The 14150-nt window shown below is 45.7% G+C and overlaps 1 protein-coding gene across 2 annotated transcripts in view; it reads right to left on the bottom strand.

Annotated features, from left to right (window-relative positions):
* LOC102304087 (integrin alpha-11) overlaps nucleotides 1-14150 on the bottom strand; it is a 48467-nt gene that overhangs the window by 24214 nt on the left and 10103 nt on the right. For both annotated transcript variants that reach the window (XM_005936972.2, XM_014338298.2), the window contains exons 2-10: nucleotides 10755-10866; nucleotides 5014-5123; nucleotides 4575-4666; nucleotides 3959-4073; nucleotides 3756-3883; nucleotides 3242-3390; nucleotides 2507-2651; nucleotides 2228-2393; nucleotides 1973-2043 (exon numbers count right to left, since the gene is read on the bottom strand). In XM_005936972.2, coding sequence (XP_005937034.1) covers nucleotides 1973-2043; nucleotides 2228-2393; nucleotides 2507-2651; nucleotides 3242-3390; nucleotides 3756-3883; nucleotides 3959-4073; nucleotides 4575-4666; nucleotides 5014-5123; nucleotides 10755-10866 — 1088 coding nt within the window. The remainder of the gene's footprint in view (nucleotides 1-1972; nucleotides 2044-2227; nucleotides 2394-2506; nucleotides 2652-3241; nucleotides 3391-3755; nucleotides 3884-3958; nucleotides 4074-4574; nucleotides 4667-5013; nucleotides 5124-10754; nucleotides 10867-14150) is intronic.

Here is a 14150-nt window from a genome sequence, read left to right as displayed (position 1 = left end):
TGTTGGGTTTTTCTCTGTATCTATGAAGCGCCTTGAGGCGACTTTTGTTGTGATTTGGCGCTATATAAATAAAATTGAATTGAATTGAATTGAAAGATCTATCGCTTTATCACCTATTCAGGTTGTAAATTGTGTTTTTAAAAAGTAACTAAGTAACTAAGTAATTATTTACTTTTGAAAATAAGCAATCAGTAAAGTAACAGGATTACTTTTTTGGGAAAGTAATCAGTAATTAGTTACTGATTACTTTTTTCAAGTAACTTGACCAACACTGCTCGTGACTCCTGTACTGTACTTGAGTACTTTTGATAGGACAGTAACATCATCAGGTGGCTGGTGAAACGCCTGGGTTAGTTAGGTTGTATTTTAGCCACGTTAAACAACTGTTATTTGAAAAGAAAACTCTGGGAAATGTCGCTTTCTAAATGAAACCTTGCAGTTTTATATGATTTCCATCTTGAGAAAAACTGGATAGAAAGACCATATAAGGGCGTGTATGAGGACGTAGGCCCTAAACAGTTCACAAGTGACAAGATGTTACACAGGGAATACCAGTATAACCAGTTTCATTCTCTCAGCACCAGTTTGGCTCAGTCTGGTTCTTAATGACAAACTTATTGAGCTCTGAGCTGCAAACCTGAAGACCGCACGATGAAAAAACCTGCTGGCAATGTTGGAACTGAATCGTCCTTAAACTCAGTTGAACTGTCTCAACACACGTGTGAGCAGCCAGGCCGTCGTAAAGTCCAGATATGAACGTTTTTAAATCTTTGAGTCATCGTCTCTCCGGGACAGAAAGTCGAGGACGGCAGTGAGTGACCAAATTTTTGGCTGTGCCAGCGCCACAAAGTGTCCCGCCTGCAGGACCTGAGCTGCTGAGCCCTGCATGGGTAAACCTGCAGGAAGGAGCTGAGGATGGTTTTTCTGCAGGCAGAGATGATGCTATGATGCCTGTTTTCCTCATCAGTCTGCCTCATTTTACCTTTTTAATCCCAAAACTTAAGAGCAGAAACACTTTGCATATTTGTCTGTGTGCAGTCAGTGTGTGTGTGTGTGCAGATTTGCATCTATTCTCCAATGAGTTCGTGCCTGCAGCTTTACGTTCAGGAAAACCATCTGCTCTCTGTTACACACACACAGTTTCCACCTCACATTTTCACTCCCTGACGCTGGGATACGATTTTCCCTGGATGAGAAACAACAGAAATATTTCTCGAAGCTTCTCATCCTGCAGCTTTAGATATTTGTCAGGACCAGAACCAGGCTGGTGATGGATGTTCGAGGACGATACCGATACCAGCATTTAAGTTTCTGTTGGCAAAACCGCCGCTCTGCTCCTGTCTTCTTTCTGGGTTCAGCTTTAGTGAGGAAAACTTGAGGAAATTGAATAATTGATACTTTGCCAAGTCCCTTTTTATGCAGAAAAAGTAGATGAAGATGTTTTTCAGCAGTAATTTAATGGAAGTTATTATTTTTTCTGTCCAGAATGGACAGATCTTTGAAATCTAATCCTAAAATGGAAAATCCACAGATCTTCTTTTCCATTTTACTTCACAAATTCTTGTATCGCTTTATCCAAGTTAAACTTCTATCACTTAAAAAGTAATACTTGTCCTTTGATTTTCTCAGTCAATAAAAACCATGTGCCGTCCAAATATCCCATCACTAAGTCGTTTGTTACTTAAATGACATTTTTGATGTTTTTCATTTCTTTTAAAACATGAACTCGTCCTCTAAAAGCTGTATTTACTCTGTTATCTGTCTACTGTTAGCATTTGTTTGATGATCTGAAACACATCAGTGTGACAAATATGTACCTGCACCTGTTTCTGCACTCAGTGCTCTGCGTGTTGAATTTAACAGACTGGGTCAACAGGAAAACCATTTTCCTTTCATAGACAGATTTGTGGAAAGCGCTTCATTTATCACACATCACTACCACTGTGTAAGAATGCAGCTGTGAGTCACTCACTTTGACTAAATGTGAGGAGAAACCGGCCTGAGCCATCTGCAGACCGAACCCTCGACCCTGACTGCTGGTTCCTGCAAACCGGACAAACAACAAAGACGACTTAACTTTTCCCTCCAGACCCTCCAGTCCTCCTGTTACACTTTAATGAACATCATTAGATAATACTTTTCAGAGTTAATTGTGAAATGCTCGTTAGTACGATGGATTCCGCTTTTCTGTAAATACTACAGTTTAACAGGATAAATGTTAGCTGACCTTCCAGAGAGAAAATCCTCTCTCCCAGGGCGTCTACAATGTCCTTCAGCGCAGATTCATCTGTCACGTTGAAGAAGTGCATCTCATCGGGGTCACTGGCAATAAACTTGATTTCCTTTAGAAAGGCTTCGGGGTTGATTCCCCGGCGGTTGTAATAACCCAGAACCTGCAGGAGATGCAGAGGAAACAGGATGTTAGTCAGAGCTCCGTAAGTCCAGAGACAACCAATAGAAACAGAGCTCGATGGGTGGGGGTGGGGGGTCTGGGGCTAAGACTCACAGCGATGGCATACATGGTGATGTTGTCTCTCTCGCTGTCTGTGACGGCCTGCACCAGGTGAGGACTGTCATGTGATTCACCGTCTGTAATCACAATCATCACCTTCTGAGCTCCCGGCCGGCCGCCGCGCTGGAACGCCTCGGATCTGCACAGGAACATCGGATGAAGTTCAGAAGATTCAAAGCTCTGAACGCTTGTTCTGGCTAATCTTAGCTAGCTGCTTAATGTACCTGCTGGTGTAGCTTGGTTGCTAACATTATCTCTATCTAAGTCCTCTGTGAAGGCACTTTGTTAGTTTTCATCCAGAGCTTGCTTTGGACTTTTCTTGGTAGTCGTCTCAGAGAGACTCAAACATCTTTTGGAAATCCTTGGCCTTTAGCTACGAGGCCAAGAAAAAGAAACAGGAGCTACAGCCTCCAGGAGCTGATGGGGAAAGAAAAACTTGCTTTGGCTGAAAAATGCTGGAGATGCTTCATCTGTGGGTTCATGTTTGAGAACTTTTATACTCTGTCATATGGAAGTAATTAATGTTCTGACTGGTTTAATTTTGGTAGGTTTAGTAAATTATACACTAGGAAACTTTGGTTCAATCCATTTTCCCAACATGAGTAAATGACTGAAACTCTCAGGGTTGCTCAGAGTAGGTGGGTAATGGTATCAGACCAATAACTATTTAAGGGTAAGTTTGTGTGGGCCCAGCACATTTTTGTTTGGGGTCATAATTTGGTGTCGTACCGGGCCACGTTGATTCCCAATGCCGTCCTCGTTTCCTCACCACCTCTTTGGTCAATGCGCCTGGCAGCGTCCACTACGTCCTCCACCGTCTGATACTCATCCAGTGTGAACTCGTGGACAACCGAAGAGCCGTACTGAATGACTCCCACCTGCAGCCAAAACACAGCTCTGTCCACATGAACAATAAACCACTCATGCAGCACCTGTCACCTTCAAACTATGAACAGATGAACTCTCAGATCTAAGATCAGTGGTAACCCAACATTGTGGAGAAGGTCAAAATTGACTTTTTGGGGGGGAAATGTGAATAGTTTTGGTGTTCCCTGTTCCTGGACTGGAAAAACTTGGCATGACAATATAATTAAAACAAGAATTGCATATTCTGACTGTGTGGGGTTTAGAGCCGGGCACTGATGATGACTCAGACCTCAGAGGGTTAAAGGCACTACAGTCTTTGTGTGCAGATAGGGCAGGACGCTCACTTTATCTGGTTCTGATCAAGAGATAAACTAACCTGTGTCTGACCTGGTCCGATGTAGAACTTGTGCAGGATGTTTATGAGGAAGTCTTGAACTTCATACCAGGGGTAGATGGAGTTGGAACCATCCAGAACAATCACAATGTCCATGAACGTCTCACACCCTACAAGATTGTAAAAGAAAGTTAGAAACTGGATGGACAGATGGACGGATAGGTGGATGGAAGTGTGCTGATTACTCTGCAGGGCAGGTGCGATGGTGTTGGACAGCTTGAAGTTTCGGCCGACTCTGGAGCAGATCCCAGTGCTGTACAGGGAACTTCCACATTCATGAGACCAGAGCGGACCGCAGGTCTGAGGCAGCACAAGAGGAAGGAAGAAAATCAAAACTTAATGACTTGGTGTGACGTGCAGAAACACGTGAAATAAAACAAAACCAGTGACAACAGCAGAAGCTCTGCACGGTGTTTGTTCTGTTGGTGCTTTTTAGTGGCTCAGGAGGTAGAGCGGGTTGTCTACTAATCAGAAGGTTATGGGTTCGATCCTCAGCTGCTCTAGCCTGCATGTTCAAGTTTCCTTGACTGTAAATGTTAGGTGAAAAGCACTTTAGGGAAAGGTTGACTAAACTTGGAGTAAGAGAGTACTAAGTACTCAAAGTTCTATGTAAATATGAGTCGTTTACCATTTTTTGACCATTTTTACTACAAGTATGTTGTAAAATCTATAAGTGCTGAGCAGTTAAAACAATGGTGACTGTTTGTTTTCACTTCCCTCTGCTCTGTTCTTAAAGGCCTCTACCTTAGCTTTGATTCTGGCGGTGACTTTATCGTGATGAACTCTTTCGGTGGGACTCACCACAAAGCTGCTGTCTTTGGGGTTGGAGGTCAGCGTCATTCCCAGCCTCATCTTGTCCTTCCTCTCAGACACGTTGTTCAGAGTGAGTCTCCCTGATCACAGCCAGAGCAGATGCTTTGTGATTTTAAGTTGAATGTTTTAGTGTGTTTTCCTGTGAAAGTCCTGAATCTTCCTTCCTGTAGCAGTTCCTGCTGTCTGAAACATCTAACGGAAGCATTCCTACATGCAGCAGCATTTCCACTTTAAAGGGCCGACACAGCAGTGAGCCGGAGGTGGCAACAAACCGACATGAAACCTGAGGCCAAGGTGATGACACCATGGTGAAAATGTCTTCACCATGAGGTCCACGACCTTCCCCCTGCAGGTTTTACTCTGACCTCTGTGACAGTTTACACACCTGAGAGCACCTGATCATCAATATTCATGCACTGCTGCTCACCCAGGTTGAGTCGGCTGCAGTTTGCAGAGTTCTTGCTGTCCAGCGGGCATCGGTACACATCGCCAGTCTGCTTCTTCCCCGTGGACTCAAAGGGAGCTCCAACCAGCAACCTGCAACCACGCACACAGTTTGAATCACAAACTTTATTTATAATGCAAAAGTCACGAATTCTAGAAAAAGAGGGACTCGTCTTCGAGGCTCGAACGCCGTATCGGACTGGTTTTATATGGTTAGATGTCCAAAGCCGAGCTGTTGGAATGCTGCACGTACACTTTATAATACAGCTCACAAAGCTCATGACTTTTAAGTATTTGTGGGTAAATATAATGACCTTATAATTCTAAATAAAATATATTATTACACCCTTAGTTGCGAGCTGTATGTTACCAACTGAACTTAAGTGTGTGTAACCTGAAGCATTATGTCATTGTCTTTGTCCAGGCTCAAAGCAAAGAGGAGGGTTTGCTAGGACTAGCCCGAGCCTTCGGTTTCTGCACCATCACTCACAGCCTCCACTCCACTCAGAGCTACAACAGCCTACAGTGTGTGTCTGATATGAAAACGTTATGTTTTGTGGTCTGTTAATCCTTTCATTGGAGTGCTCTTGGTTGGGTTCTGGCCCAGTATGAGCTGCGTTTAAATCACAGACCTTCTTGGTATTTTTCTGCACGTACAGAAACCTTTTCACTTCCCCTGCTCAGAGGTCAGTCCTCGTGGCAGCGGTCATGTTAGACACAGATCCTGCTGCCACAGTTACACTCAGCAGGCGGGTCATTAGTGTTAACCGGCGTAAACGCCACCACATGTGGCCTCAGTGGCGGTTCTGGGAAGAGGGCTGACTCACATACCAGAGGAGCTGCTGCGGCAGAGCGCTAACCCTCAATCTGCTAAAGTGTCTCCTGTCCACATCAAACGGCGGAAAAGCAGCGCTGACAAACCACATCCCAGAACGCAGGCAGCCCGGGTTCACATCCTGCAGACAGGAGCACGCCTCCGAGCCTCTGACATCATCCCGCCGTGCTGATCACTTCCTGAGCAGGTGATGTTGTTTAGCTTTCGGTGAAACTTCAAACTGCACGGGCTCTTCTGCTGCTGCTTTACGGGACTCTTTGTCATTTAATTGATGATCTCTGGGATGTTTTCCCCGAAACCAACAGCTCGAAGGTGAAGCCTGATAAATCTGCCGGCGTAGACGCTGCTGGAGTTAAAAGTGGGGATCTTCTATCAGACAATTACAGTGTTGCAGACTTTCTGGAGTAATCCGATTACAAGTCAACCAAAGCTTTCCTCTCACAGGTTTGATTGCTTTTATGAGCTCTTCGTCTTTGTCTTCAGCCGCCCTGCTCACTTCTGTCTGCGGTGGAGTTTTGGAGCTTTGCTTTGGATCATTGTCATGTTGGAGAAAAGAAACAGGCTCTGGCCTGCACAAACATCCCGCCCAAGAGCCCAAGAGCGACTGTAGCTGCCTCCACCAGTGTGTGAATGTGAGAGTGAATGAATAATAATAATAAATTTATATAGCGCTTTTCAAGGCACCCAAAGCGCAGATCATTACATGAAGGAACCTTTTAAAAAAAACAAGCGCGTCCATGCTCACAGGTGTACACACGGGTGATCACACCCACAAACTACACCCTTTTTGGCTCCTACCTCAAAGCACACTGTGTTCTGTTGATCTTATGTGCTGCACAATAATGTTTAATATTTAGTATTTACTGTCATATTCCCATATATCATTGTGATGTTGTTTATTCTATTACTCTTGTTCTCTTCTGCTTGTTTTCTTTTTTCTTTCTCAGCAGGTGATCCAGGTGATTGATATATGCATTTTTTTTTCTTTTTTTTCTGCTCATTCTGTTGGTTTTTGTCTTTTGCCCTTCTCCCCCGTCCCTCTTCTCAGCTGTTTCTCTTTCCCTCTTTCTTTCTCCCCTTCTTTCCCCCAGTCAAGTCTGTCCCGTATTCAGTAAGTGAAAATAAAATAAACAATAAAAGGTGAATCAAATGGACCATTATGGCAAGGCTGGGATGGTCAGTTTGGTAAAGTAAATCCGTTGGGCATCTTTCTTTGCCTTTAGACAACAATTCTGATGGCAAAAGAGCCAAACGGGACAGGCAAAAAAAAAAAAAAAAAAAAAAAAGGCACCCAAAGCGCTTTACAATGCCACTATTCAGTCACTCTCACATTCACACACTGGTGGAAGCAGCTACAGGTGTAGCCACAGCTGCCCTGGGGCAGACTGACAGAAGCCAGGCTGCCATATCATCGGCCCCTCTGGCCAACACCAGTAGGCGGTAGGGTGAAGTGTCTTGCCCAAGGACACAACGACCAGGACAGAGAGCCCAGGGATCGAACCGGCAACCTTTCCGGTTACAGATACACTTCCCAACCCCCTGAGCCACGGTCGAATAGTGGAATTGTAAAGCGCTTTGGGTGCCTTGAAAAGCGCTATATCAATCCACTCCATTATTGTCTCAACCCTGCATGTGGACAGTTCACTCCTGTGGGTACCTGCTGCATTAAAATGTGACCTAACAGAATTGCGACCGACCCACGCTGAGCTTCGAGAGCGCTCCAGCTGAGCCGTCCACAGAGGAGAGGAACGCTCCGGGGCTCCTACAGCCTTTTCTCCCAAAATGACCGACCTCCAGCAGAGAAGGTGAAATGGTCAGCATTCAGGTCAGAGCAGCATCCCTGAGATCTATCCATACAACATCTGTTTGACAGAAAGTCTTTCCCATTTCTTTTATATTGGGCTGCCTGTAGATCAGGAAGCAGACCAGATGATCATCTGTTAGCCTGAAGGTTGACGGTTCGATCCCTGGCTGCTCCAGTCTGCACGCTAATGTGTTTGTGAAGCCCAGGGACTCCCGATGAGTCCATTGGAGTGTGAGTGTTAGATAGAAAGTACGCAGGTGTAGAGGAAGTGCTTGTGTGAATGAGACATGTAGCATAAAGCGTCCATTCACTATTTCAGTGGACCGCGTCCAGCTGCAGACAGCCACCCACTGAAAACATCTGGAGCTTCATGAAACCAAAATAATAATTGTCATTTCTATGAAAAGGAGTACTCTGACCTGAACCACAATCTTTTTATTAGCCTGAACAAACAGGACTTTAAACCTCATCAATGTACAGAGCAGGAATGAGAAAGACGACTGATCGCGGCTGAAACAGGAAGCAGGCGGCAGTCGCAGAGCCTGACGGTTTATTGGTACAAAGAATTCTCCCATGAACTCGGGAATATTGAGGATAACTGGGAAGACAGAAGGCGAGGATTATGCCTCTGTGCCGAGTGTCTGCTTAGAAGCCAAACACCTGAAATGCAGATATCACCATGCAGAAAAACAATCCTGCTGAATTACCGTGTCAGATCCCCTTTACAGCACGCACACGCACGCACGCACACACGGAGGCGAGCGGCGTGATGGGCTTCACAGAGGGAGGCTGGGGAATAACAAACCACAACACATAGTTTCCAGATCCGGCGCTCCGCCTCCAGATGCAGGAGAGACTGCTCGCAAGACAAATGCAAATACTTTCCACTTGTTTACCTGAGACTTCAAAAGGAAGAGCGATTCTGTAATCCTGGAGGATCGCGAGGTATGCGTCACGGCTGAAAGAGTTTCCAGATAACAAAAAAACTGTTGGACAATCTCACCTGCAACCGCAGACAGAGGCTGAGAGGAAAACAACAGCGTAACCGTCTGATAATTAACTAAGTGCTCACAGGTTTCTGCTGTTTCATTTTCTGCTTCTGATTCCCAGGTGACGAACAAACACTCGCTGACGCTGCCAAACGTTTCATTCTTTCCACTGATTCTGAACTTTATTTAAAAGATTTCAAACAGCAGCGCATCATGCCAAGATCTAAAGAACCAAAGTCAGCGACGTCATCAGTCTGAAAGGTTACAGGCTTTGGGAGTGCAGCGAACCACAGCGAGAGCCGTTATCCACACGTGGAGGAAAACTGGAACAGAGCTGAACCTTCACAGGAGCGGCTTCAACGGCTCGTCCAGGAGGCCGCAGAACAACATCGACTCTGCTCGGTTAAGGTCAGAGGTCATGATTCAACAATGAGAAAGAGACGGGGCAAAAATGACCTCCATGAGAGTTCAAGGCTCATCTCACATCTGCCAGAAAACATCTGGATGATCCCAGAGAGGGTTTGAGCCCCGTCACATCCGATGAGACGCCATCACGGCAGCAGCAGACACGGTGGTGGTCTGGGCTGCTCTGCTGCTCCAGGAGGATGTCCTCCCATCAGTTCATGCCATGAAGCTCAAGAGCACTCGGGCAGCAGGACAATGATCCAAATGAAGGTCTCAGAATCAGCTGTTCATCCTGGAAAAACCTCCAACATGTCTGAATTCAAACAATCCTCCAAAGATGAGTCGACCAAAGTTTCTCCACAGTGACGTGAAAGACTCACTGAAGGCATCACAAACGACCAGTTACCGGGTGTAGGGGCAGTTACTTTTGCACACAGGGCAGGAAGGTTTGATCACTTTGTTCCCTTAATGAATGAAATCATTGGTTTTGTGGTTTCCTTTGTCTAATATCAGATACTTTCCCACAGCTCCGTGCAGAGTTTTAGTCACCAAGACTTGATCAGTTTCTCAGTTTTCCTAATATCTCATTTTTATTCTGAAGCTTCTTCGTATTTTCATATTTCTTTCTAAAGTCGTCTTCTTTCATCCCACTTTAACACACCTCATCTCCTCTGAAGGCCCGCTGAGAGTCCACGAAGGCTGAAAATATAAAGATGAAGGATGGGAGAGCAGACTGAGCGGGGAGCCAAGGACAAACTGTACAGGAACGAGTGTTTGCACGAGAGTGACGACCTGCGTTATGAAATCTGGATTTTCAGCAGTAAGAACTATAAATAATGTCCACATGCTCTGCAGAGAAATGTTCCACGTTTCAGTCTCGTTGGTGGAAAATGTGTCATCCTAACATGATCTTGACATCTCGACATAATTCACGGCCACGCTGCAGAGGGAGGACGGAAACAGACGAGCGGCGTTCCAAGTCGAAGGTATTTCAGCTCCATGGCCCAGAACATACAAACCTGCTGCCTTCAGACGGGCCGCGGCCTCCAGTAAATCCCAGCACCCCGCCATTATCTTTCATCCTCAACCAGACACGCAGACGTGCAGACACCATCTATTCTGTCCTCACCTGGAGGAGATGTTCAGCTTGAGCTGAGCCTCCCCGAGGAGACGAGAACATTTTCCTAAAACTCTCTCCAGTTTTGAACGTGTTTGAAGCCTCGAGATGGAGCGCTTCGACATCGCCGGCCGGACACGACGAGCAAGAAACCGAGAGATGTAGCCCCGCCCTGAGTCCTCGCCTGCGTCAAAACGGACATCACGTTTAATTCAGGCCTGAAACTCACGAGGGAAGACTTCACTGAGCCCTGCAGGCTCATCTTCACATAAACCTCCTTCAGTCAGACTTTACAGGTGTCGCCCCCTGCTGGCTGTTACAGTAATGCAGGTTTAAGGCTTGGTTTTCACACCTGTAAGCTGCTGCCATCTTTTCACTTCAGTCTACACCTGACTGCACCTGTCAGCCGTGTGCCATCCTGCTAACGCCAGCGGGTTAAACTTTGCTGTAACCGTTGGACTCTCAGTGGAGTCTCGGAGCTACTTGGACCCTGAAACAGTTCATGAACAGGTGGATTAAAGTAAACCAAGGAATCTATAAGAACGGGTTCGGGACGCGACGCCGGGATTCTCACCACTGCTGTCCTCCCGCCTCGTGCTGCTGCACCGTGTACCCGAACTGAGCTTCTTTAGACCCAGCGAAGATCTTGAAGTTCTTCGTGTCAAAGTTGAAACAGAGCTGAAGATCTGAAAGACAGAAAAAGGTTTGTTTTTATTCACCACCCATTAAAACCAGTCCACAGTGAGTCCTGCAGCCACGTGAGCTGGGAACGGCCCAACAAAGTGAAAGCAGCTGTAACGCAGGCTGCTATCACTCTCAGAAGCTGTGCTATCAACCTAACATCATCAAGCTGCTGACGTAGACGGTATCTCTGCAGTCCAGACTTTATTCACATATCACCAAATTACAGCAACAATCACTTCAAGGTGCTTCATGTTGCAAGGAAAAACCCAACAATCATAAGCAGCACTCTGGAGACAGTGGGAAGGAAAAACTCCATCTTAACAGGAAGAAACCTCCGGCAGAAAATGGGAAATACTATTTTCACACTGCTAAAAATGACTTGTGCTGTACTTAAATTTACTTAATTTATCATTTGTGTTTCCTTTCCTGTAAAAACCTGACGCGTGTTCCTGCCTTTAAGTGTTTGCAGGTGAACATATAATACTTATATATATATATTATCATAATTATAATACACTGACATTCCTTTTAATCACAGGGGAATTCTGCCTTTAGTCGAGGGCCGTATCTTAAAGTGTTACGGAGCGTTTTATTGTTATTTTAGTTTCGTCTCCCTCTGTCGTCTCTATTTGTCATTTTGTCTTCCTGTTTTATTTTGGTAGTCTCTTCTCTTTGTGTGCCTTTTACTTCCTGATTGTGCCTGTTGCCTGCTCAGACCCCAGCGTGTACATACAGTTGGTCCTGTCCTGTTATTTTGATCTAATCCCATAACTCATCCATGTCGTGGTGGATCTGATGTCATCACTGGTTGGTTTTGTGTCTTTCCTCCTGCTCAGCTGACGTAATCAGCTCTCAGCTTTCTCACTGAGAGCGTTTCTGGTTACGGGATCATCTGATTGGCTGATATGTCATTCACCAGGTTTAAAATGCATACGGCATTCATTCACAACCTTTTGATCTCAGTGTGACATTTTGACCATTTGCTTTTTGTCCGTATGCTGCTGAAGTATTTCCGGTTTGCTTCTCCCAGCTGTGGCGCGATTGGAAAACTGGGCACGCTGCCGGGATCGTTGGCCAGCAGTGGTGATGAGTTTGGCTGCTGAGGACAAAAGTGAAAGACGCTGGAAGCCAGAAGAGTCGTGTTTGTTTGCTCGTGGCTCAGAGGTATCTGCCCCTGTTTGAGCTGGGCCAGGAATCCGGGCAGGGATCGATCCGGGTCTGACGGTCGCTGATGTGGACGATCCTCCTGACCTGTGGTCAGTGACAGGTTTTTCTATGTGCGTCTCATAATTGAAGGCAGATTAGAATCCAGATTGAGTATCAGCTGTGAGATTAGTTTTGTTCCTGTTTCCACAGAAATCTCCACTTTTTTTAGAACAGTTCAAAGACGGGAGCGTTTCATGATCGCTGCTCGACGAGCTGCCAAAGCCCATCTGTGCCGCTTCCTGTCCCTAGTTCTTCGCATGTCTGCAAACTGTGGTCAAAGCGAGCTGGCGGACCCGCAGAGCTCAAACATGACGATGTTCAGTCAGAGAGACGTCGGGTGGACGCTGGAGGAACGCTGCTTTGGTTGAACACAAACTGGGAAGATTTTGCTGTGTTATGTTGTGTGAGGAGCAACTGACAGCAGGACTGTCAGACTAATGAAGGACGTCATGAAACAACGGTGATGAACAGGTCCTGCTGAGTTTGTCAGGACTCAGCACCAAAACATGAGGAATTGGAAAAAGTTGGATTTGTGCATCCTGAGTTCATGAAGGTAAAAACTGTGTTGTTTCACCTGCCAACAAAAATCTGGATGATCTCTGAGTCTCCTGGGAAAATCTTCTGTGGACTGATGAGACAAAAGCTGAACTTTCTGAAAGGTTGATGAAGCGCCTTGAGGCAACTTTTGTTGTGATTTGGCGCTATATAAATAAAATTGAATTGAATTGAATTGATTCCCGTCACATCTGCATCAAACTAACAGCGTTTCATAAAGAGAACGTCACACGGTGGAGGTGTGATGGTCTGGGCTGCTCTGCTGCTTCAGGACGACTCGCTGTAAGTGAGGAAACCGTGAGTTCTGCTCTCTACCAGAAAACCCTGAAGGCAGCAGGACAATGATCAGAAACACAGCAGCATGTCCACCTCTGATTGGCTCAAACAACAAAATGATGTTTTGGAGCAGCCAGTATTAAATGAGCGTTCATGATGGAAAACCCTCCATTGGTCCGAATTCAAACAATCCTCCACAGTGACGTGAAAGACCCACTGAAGGCATCGCAACACTGGGCTGCAGTTCTCACTGCTGAGGCTGGAACAATGAGTTACCAGGTGTAGGGGGCAGTTACTTTTGCACACAGGGCAGGTAGGTTTGATCACTTAATGAATGAAATCGTCATTTAAAAAGTGCACTTTGAGTTTACTCTACAGATATCTCCAAAATACACGAACAGACCACGAGCTCCACAAACACGTCACCATCTTCGTCCGAGACGTTCTATCAGACTTTTGTCTGTTTTTAAATATCTTCAAAAACATCACTTTTTCCAGTTTGCTTCAAAGTTTCTGCTTACATAAGACGACACGTATCAAAGATCATGCTGATCATCATCCAGAGCAGGCCGAGCTGCTCCCAGAGCTGGCTGCGCCGTTAATACCTCTGCTTTCTTTAGTTATATAAAAGTTTTCTGTGTATCAGAAGAGTTTCAGGCTGTTCTGTGCCTGAAGCAGACAAAATCACAGCAGCACGCTGCATGTCTGTGGTTTCTGTAAAACGCCAAAACCAGCAGAAACACGAGAAGCTTTTCAACTTTCAGTTTGTTTGGTTACTGTGGCTGGAGGTGGGTGTAGAGCAGTGCTCCCTCTAAGCTGCGCACTGCTAGCACAGAAAATCTGCGATGCGCACAAAAAAATCGAACCTGCACTGAAATTAAAATTAAACTTTAACAATCCTGTTCTGCAGTGTGAGTCAGTGACTGGCTGCTCCCGTATGTGATCAGAACGATGCCGCCTTATCCCAAAGTCCAGCCAATGATGCGATTCACATTCGTGTATACGCAGCCAATCAGCGTCGCTGACAGGCTCTGACAGCGTCCTTATGTGCGGTGTTTTAGCAAAGCGGCTGATGTGGAGTGAAGCCACGTTAATGACAACGTGTCCAACCATTGGAGAAGTGAGCAGGACAGACGGAACAACTGACGGACAAAGTGTGGACTTTAAAGCAGTTTTTAAATTGTGTTGATCGGCCACGTAAAACCAGAGTTATGATAAAATATCTGCAATGTTTGTTTTTCTTCCTGAA

The sequence above is a fragment of the Haplochromis burtoni genome, unplaced genomic scaffold (genome assembly GCF_018398535.1).
Source record: "Haplochromis burtoni strain Fernald_Lab_line unplaced genomic scaffold, NCSU_Asbu1 Contig_222, whole genome shotgun sequence".
Classification (NCBI taxonomy): Eukaryota; Metazoa; Chordata; class Actinopteri; order Cichliformes; family Cichlidae; genus Haplochromis; species Haplochromis burtoni.
The sequence above is the reverse complement of the archived record's forward strand: the minus strand, read 5'-3'. Positions and strand labels throughout refer to the sequence as shown.